We start from the raw sequence: 7,773 nt of genomic DNA on the forward strand, positions 1-7,773 counted from the left end.
ATTTAAAGTTGCCTACTAAATATACTGTTGGGTATCAATGCATCATGTTGTAAAATACCATATTTTTATAGTGTTGTTGTGGTCTGTGAGAAAAAAGAAAACTTAGTACTTCATATTTGTTCGAGAATACGTAAAGAACGTACTTCCTTACAGTCCACCACTGATTATTTTGAAAATGAAAGTATCAACATTTTGTCAGAATATTAACACATTGTTGCTAACTATATCAAAGGCTGCATCTGAAGGACTCGGACCGGTCATACAGAGCACTGTTCAGCTGTCACAGCTGCCGCTGAACATTGAGCTGTACAATGCTCTATTTTTTATTCACAGTTTTATTTTTGCTAACCTGTCTACATATGATCACCATGGTCAAGACAATAAACTATAAAATCGCACCTTTGTAAGATATCAGTCAGCATTTTAACTGCTGTGTGTGCGTGTGTATTTTATAGCTTTTCATATGTATCATTACATTATTCAAGTAAGCTCCAAGCCAATTCCTGCATTTAAAGTTGTAATCCGACAAAGGACGCAGCAAACCAGTGTAATTTACCTGGCCTCGGTCTTGGCTAAGCCTGAGGTACATCACCGTCTCCTCCATTATGACGTAAAACATAAAAACAAAAATGAGCAATTCTGGCTCCACCTATCCTGGCAGGATTGTCCTCAGCTCTCCTCTCACACCGTTGCTATGCGACAGAGTGCTAATCGGGAACCTCTGGTGTGGCAATTAGGAAATCTTGCGAAGGCGGAGCCAGTGCCCTTCGAAGTGTGTGCACTTAACTTTGGGACACAGCTCATGAGTCTGACAAATAGACAGGAAGTTTGGTGAGAATTTTCATTATTTCCAGTTTAATGATTATGTATCTTTTTTTCACATTGGCCTCTAAACATCACAATCTGAGTTTATAGGCTATTTGTCATACATTAAAAAAATTTAATCGGTTGATTAGTCTGTAATTTAACTTTTTGCTACACTCACACATAAGCTATTAAATTGTTAATGTGTGTAGTAGAACATTTATTTTCTCTGCTTTCTATTGAGACAAACCAAATGTTAGCACAAGAAGGTGCTCTGAAACTGGACAAATACCAAATATATGAACGAAAGAATAATGGGAGAGCTTTATTTGTCCAGAACTATTTGTAAGTGAACAACAAAACAGACTTCATTACAAACACAGAAAGAAAAAAAAAACTGTCACCACTGACAAAATGTGTGACACACAAACACATATAGATACTGTACAAAAGTTCTTGTCACGTTAGGTGCTTCACAGAAACAGATACATATTCCTATCATCTGCTTTAGTGCTGTTCCTTGAGCCCATTCAACAGTGCACATTTATAGAAATGTCTCCCTAATTAAACAACTTAACTCAAGTCCATTATTATTTGAATAGCACTTTTCACAATACACATTGTTTCAAAGCAGCAAGTTGGTAATGATGGGTTTGTTTGTAATACCTTAATGTCTAATTGTCCACATTTTAGAGCTGCAATAGGATAGTTTGGTGACAATATGAACTATACTAAGCAGCTGAGATTTATATCGCTTAATCTGTGTGCTTTATGCATGCTGATATTTGCTGGATATTTATAGCAGCTGAAGTTATTAATTCATTATGTGATATAGAAATCTGTGACATGGAAGGTTTGAAAGGTATAAAATCTGTAAGGTTTTGGTCAATTCATAACAGTTTGGTGTAGTGACAAGCCTAATTATTATTTGATGATCACTGTCACGGTTAAATTATGCATTTAAATGACTGCTTTTAAGATTTTTTTTCTATATGAGCAGTTTAACTGAAAAGTTAAATGAAAGTCATGCCACAATATTTAAACGAAAGACATACCAATATTTAATCTTTATTCACCTAACATGCAAGCCAAAGTGACTGTGGCAATGAACAAAAAACATCAAAAACCAAACCTAAGATGAAACCAGTCTACACCAGGAGCCACTTCTATATAGTCTGAATATAACGTCAGTAATTAAGTACTGCATTTATTTTGGGTGTACAGTAAAAGGGTCTGTGAGGTTCATTTAGGATTATACAGACAGATATATTCAGCCTATTCAGAAGCAGCAGTTCATCCTCTGATCGAAACACTCATGTCTAATGGCGTTTTTTGTTTTAACTTTTGACCTATAAAGCCTTTTGCTTTTTGTTCATCACTTGTTAATGAACCCCCCAATAGGTCTAAAGTGCAATATTTGTATAGCCTACTGTGTAAATTCTGAGGTCGAGGCATCCTGTCAGAAAGAGGAACACTGACACCATGCATTATGTGCACCACGGGTAAGTTAACTCTTCTTATTTTCAACATACAAATAGAAAAATAAAATAGCTGTATGAAGGTGTCTAAAAGCATAAACGTTGTAAAAAAATAAAAAAGAGCACTTTCAAACATATCTCTATGAACTTCTGAACAAATCGGTATTCTATAAACCAAAACATCAAATATCCATGAAAGGACAAAACAAACAAACACTTCACTAAAAAAGCATATGCTTTACCATCAAAGCAAAACTTCTACAAAACCTTTGCAAATAGGAATTATTTTACAGGTTAACCTGTAGGCTACCGTATAAAATGGAAAGTATGCAAACACCTTAAAATACTGTAAAGTCATTTTTAAAATGTTTATTTGTAGGGGGTATAGTATTGTGATGCTGAAAGTAAGCTACTGTAAAAAAACTAAATAATAAGCGTAGAACATATAGTGTAAAATAGAATATCTTGTGTAAAACAAGGTATTTTGCATACTGTAAAACTACAAGAAAAGCTGGCACATACTATGTGTTGTTATAGCCTCCCAATTCTGCAAAAACACATGTAAGTTTAACTTTGGGCTAGACATCTATTTTCAGTATATAATATTTATGAAGACATTTTTCAAGCATTTGACCCTTGTAAGGCTACTTAGCAGCATTTTGTTATGACGATTATCTCAGAGTTTAATTTTCGTCATTTATTTTCTTGAATGTCTTATATGAAGTCAAAGGGCTGAAAACATAATAACATACAACTCATTTTTGCCACTGTTTCTGACTCGTTCTATCATGATTTCAGAATTAAATAACCTGTTAACATGTGTCTGCTCTCTCACAAGCCAAAAGCCTTCAGATGGATCTCCTTAAATGGATCTTCGGACTTCTAATTGTCCTGGTAATCTTTACATGCCTGTATTTGCCCTACTGTGGAAAACATGAGATGATGGGGTGAGAAATGGATTCAGTCTACATTTTTATTTTTATGTTTAATCTATCCGCACTTCTCAAACTGCGTCATCATTAATCCAGATACATTTGAATACGTCGTTATCGTTTCAAAATACCACACCAGCATTTCCAAGCGTTTTCCAAAAGCTTCTGATCCACACTGAAAATGCTAAAATGATCTTACCGTGCATGCGTAAAATGTAATCAAAGCTCGCTAAGATGATACCGTGAGACCCGACCTAATAACGTTCTCATGCTATTCTTCTGCCACAATCATTTTATTACCAAAACATCTCACCACTTACTGGTGCGTCCAGGGCACACTCAAAATCAACATTTCGTCTATAGTCTAAAATACAATTTCCTTCATGTTTTGACAGCAATTGTGAGCGAATGTTTTATTATCTTTGCAGGAAAATAAAATTACAAAACACATTTTTAGCAACACTGTGAAAGTAAGCAGCACATAATAGGCACATACCAGTATAAACAGAGATGTCTATCGGTATAAAATACAAAATACTATTTTGTATTTTAAAGTCTTTGAAAAAAATCAACTGTAATTTGTATTTAATGCATTTAAGTTAGTATTTTTGTATTTTCAAAATACAAAATACTTTGTACCCTCTAGTCTCGCGTAGCCAGACCTTCAGACTGATGGTAATCAGTCTTTATTATTTATTATAGCACAAAGAATTGTGCTATAATAACCCCAACTCATTATATACACTATAAACACTTTAAAAGAGACAGACATGTATTTTGTGAAATATGTTTTCTCTGTTTTGGAGGGATGATCATTTTTAAATAATACCCTATTTATTGCATCAACATTTCTTAATAGCCTACTTTACTATTGTTAGGGGTGGATAATTTTATTGCTTATTATTCATGCACCTATACATATTACTGTTATAGATTTTATTAATGACCATTGCTATATAGCTGATAACTTTGTCTATTGTTCTTATGAATGATTTTAGCATGATTTGTGAAAATGTAACTACTATACTAAATGACATAGCATAGACTTCTTCATGGCTAGTGTTTGCATATTTAATTTCATTCTGTAACCTACTTGTTCTACAGATCTGTGTACTAATGTTATATGCTACTGTTTTTGACAGTGTCGATAATGTTTCTGACAGAGATAATATCATGATATTTTTTTGCGCTTCCCTTACCGAATGTGCTATCCTGACAGCAATAACCTGGCCATGGACTTTTTTGATTACTGTCACTTTAAGTGCCGGCAATGCAGTATTGCCAGATATTGCTATTAAAACAAACAAAAACTGAAAAATAAATAAAAATAAACATAAATGATTTCAAATCTTTTGCAAATAAGATAAGATAAAGATATCACTGACCCTAAACTGCAACATCCTACTTTATTAACTTTCTAAAGTGCCAACTTAAGTGGAAAAGACAAGTCCAAAAAACGCTTATAATAGCTATTATAATTAGTGCTTGGAGATGCCTCCTCCTCTCGTGCTCCTTTATTGTGTTAATTTCATTCTGTAACCTACTTGTTCTACAGATCTGTGTACTAATGTTATATGCTACTGTTTTTGACAGTGTCGATAATGTTTCTGACAGAGATAATATCATGATATTTTTTTGCGCTTCCCTTACCGAATGTGCTATCCTGTCAGCAATAACCTGGCCATGGACTTTTTTGATTACTGTCACTTTAAGTGCCGGCAATGCAGTATTGCCAGATATTGCTATTAAAACAAACAAAAACTGAAAAATAAATAAAAATAAACATAAATGATTTCAAATCTTTTGCAAATAAGATAAGATAAAGATATCACTGACCCTAAACTGCAACATCCTACTTTATTAACTTTCTAAAGTGCCAACTTAAGTGGAAAAGACAAGTCCAAAAAACGCTTATAATAGCTATTATAATTAGTGCTTGGAGATGCCTCCTCCTCTCGTGCTCCTTTATTGTGTGGGGTCCCTCAGGGATCTATTTTGGGTCCCCTTCTGTTTACTATGTACATGTTACCCCTGGGTCAAATTATGCGCAGTTATGATATTGAGTTCCACTGCTGTGCAGATGATACACAATTGTATGTCCCGGTAAAGCCTGGTATTATTGATTCATCCCATATTATGTCATGCTTCATCGAAATCAAAAATTGGATGTCTAAAAATGTTCTGCAGTTGAATGACTCCAAGTCAGAAGTGCTTATGCGTCCCTCTACTAACTTTACATATTTCACATACTTTTGAAAATCCAGCATCTAGTTGATCCTGATAAGCGCTCATCGTCACAGTGACGGCTTTCTTCTTCAATGAGGGGGTTTGGCGTCAAGGCATCTTTGTTTCATGGCGTTAAATAATGTGGCAAACACGTCTCCCAGAAATACTGTATAATTTAATCCTATGACAACTTTGAAAGTCCTGAAGCTTTTCCAATTTTGTGTGCCGTATGCATCAGACGTTCAGCCACCAGTCTGTGGCCGTGACGTCTGAGACTGAGACTCTGTGCCCTCTAGCCTCTTTATTAGGCTGCTGACTTCCTGTGTCAACTGCTGTAGTTCAGTCCCCCAAACCCAACTATCATGCACACAAGCTAAAGATATCAGAGAAAATGGCTCCATCTAGCATTGGGGAGCAAATTTTCTGCGTTCCTGCATGGAAATATGGAGTGGGGCTGGGACTCGTTTCGGAGAGAGAGTGTTTTCCAAAGGCTTGCACTCTGGTTGTACCAGCTGGATGTAAAAAAAGTTTGTTGTAAGCCCTATGCTTACTCTTCGCTTGATAGTTACATCATCTGTAGCTGCGACTAGTCATGGTGTCAACACTGACACATTCTATGTAAATGATAAATATGTAAATAATGTGTTGGTTGCTTCTCGACAACAAAATAAACACACAAAGAAATGACAGCAGTGAGAAAACAGTAGTTAAGAAAGCATTGTAGCGTCGTTATGTGGATATGTTTGCATGAGCTCTGCAATTGACCGTTCGCAAAGACCTGCCCTCCTTAGTTACTGTTGCTATCTCCGACAAGCCATGCCGCTTTCACACTACACATCATGTTCTCACGCAGTGAAAAATACATCACGGAGCAAAGAGGAAACTGACAACACACCGACAAACAAGACAGCAGATTACTTCTGGTATGAAACAAGGTCTCAGGACTCTCAGCTTTCACATTTTGCCATTTTTAAAGAAATTCAAACAATAAATACCATTTTGTGGCTCTTCAATGTATTGTGAAAGATTGCTGTATCGCCTCAATACAGCAATTCAAGCAGCACACGTGAACCGATCGTCTTTTCATATTTACTTAAAGCATGAAATAAACATGAATAAACATCAGAACGTATTTAATTTTATTTTTCAAGTTTAATCCACCGAAGTTAATCTACTCTCCTGTCTGATTTGAGGTTAATGCTAGAAGCTGCGGCTACTGGGCATGCGCACATAAATATAGTGCAATTTTTGTCAGACTGTACAACAATAATTACTGTTTTTGCATTATTGTTTAGGGTTGGGGTAGGTGTAGACGTTAATAAAACACGATCTAATAGGCAGAAAATTTAATTTATTGTTAGTTTCCAGCCGTAGCTGTCGGACAAGATGGTGGATTCGGCGTTATGATTGGTCAGATTGCCTGTCAATCAAGCTCTTTGCAAAGGGTCAATTCGGCACTCAAGCCGAGTTATGTCATGTTTATGTATAAAGCATTTTATACAATATTTTGCTTTAAAGGCACTGTAACAAAGTTCGTAGTCACGGGAAGAAGGAGGCAGGAACCGGCGAACATTTAAACACTTTAATAAAATAAACAAACACAAAATGAAAGTAAAGCGGCAGCCCCATGCAGACGACTGCCGCACACAAAACACAAAATAAAATCCAGGCCTGGTCCTCTCTTGTCCAACACTGTCGTAGCTCCTCCTTTTATCCTTCCAGAGCTCCTCCGTGGGACTCGAGACCGGTGAGTGGCGCAGGTGTCGCGCATTAGCATTTACTCCACCGGCCTTGCTCCGTTCCCACAGCTCTCGGCCCCACCCCTCTCGTCACAGGCACAATATGTAATTTTTCGCCACTAGAGGGCGTGTATTCAAAATAAACAAATAGACAAAGGCGCAGTTTGATGACACCGTGATTGAGTGTGGAATCATGGGAGTTGTGGTCTTCATCCCCACAGCCGATGCAATCCGACGGGACTCGGGCAGCTCTACTGTAATAAACATGAAACAAAACTATCAGGTTGACTTTCTACTATACATGAGTTCTCTAGTTTTTTTTTTGTTTTTTTTTTACTTGTGGACATCTGATCTTGATGGGCTGAACAGAGGAAATGAGTTCTCCACACACACACACACACACACACCAGCTAAAAAAATTATATTTTGCTGTAGTGTGTCTGTAGGAAATATCAATTATCTTCTAATAACTAAATTATATCAACATTTAGTGTGACCATCCTTTGCATTTAAAGCAGCTTTTGCCCTCGGTGCACTTGAGCATAGTTTTTCAGGGAGCTTTGCAGGTAGGTCAGGAGTAGCATTTGTGGGACT

The 7,773-nt window shown here is 36.4% G+C and overlaps 1 protein-coding gene across 1 annotated transcript in view; it reads left to right on the forward strand.

The window, feature by feature from the left end:
* LOC107724207 (alpha-2,8-sialyltransferase 8F-like) overlaps positions 1–7,773 on the forward strand; it is a 13,345-nt gene that overhangs the window by 838 nt on the left and 4,734 nt on the right. The window contains exon 2 of the mRNA XM_016533041.1: positions 674–831. Within this exon, the coding sequence (XP_016388527.1) occupies positions 674–831 (158 nt within the window). The remainder of the gene's footprint in view (positions 1–673; positions 832–7,773) is intronic.

The sequence above is a fragment of the Sinocyclocheilus rhinocerous genome, unplaced genomic scaffold, assembly GCF_001515625.1.
Source record: "Sinocyclocheilus rhinocerous isolate Xijiao unplaced genomic scaffold, SAMN03320098_v1.1 scaffold815, whole genome shotgun sequence".
In the NCBI taxonomy this organism is placed as follows: domain Eukaryota; kingdom Metazoa; phylum Chordata; class Actinopteri; order Cypriniformes; family Cyprinidae; genus Sinocyclocheilus; species Sinocyclocheilus rhinocerous.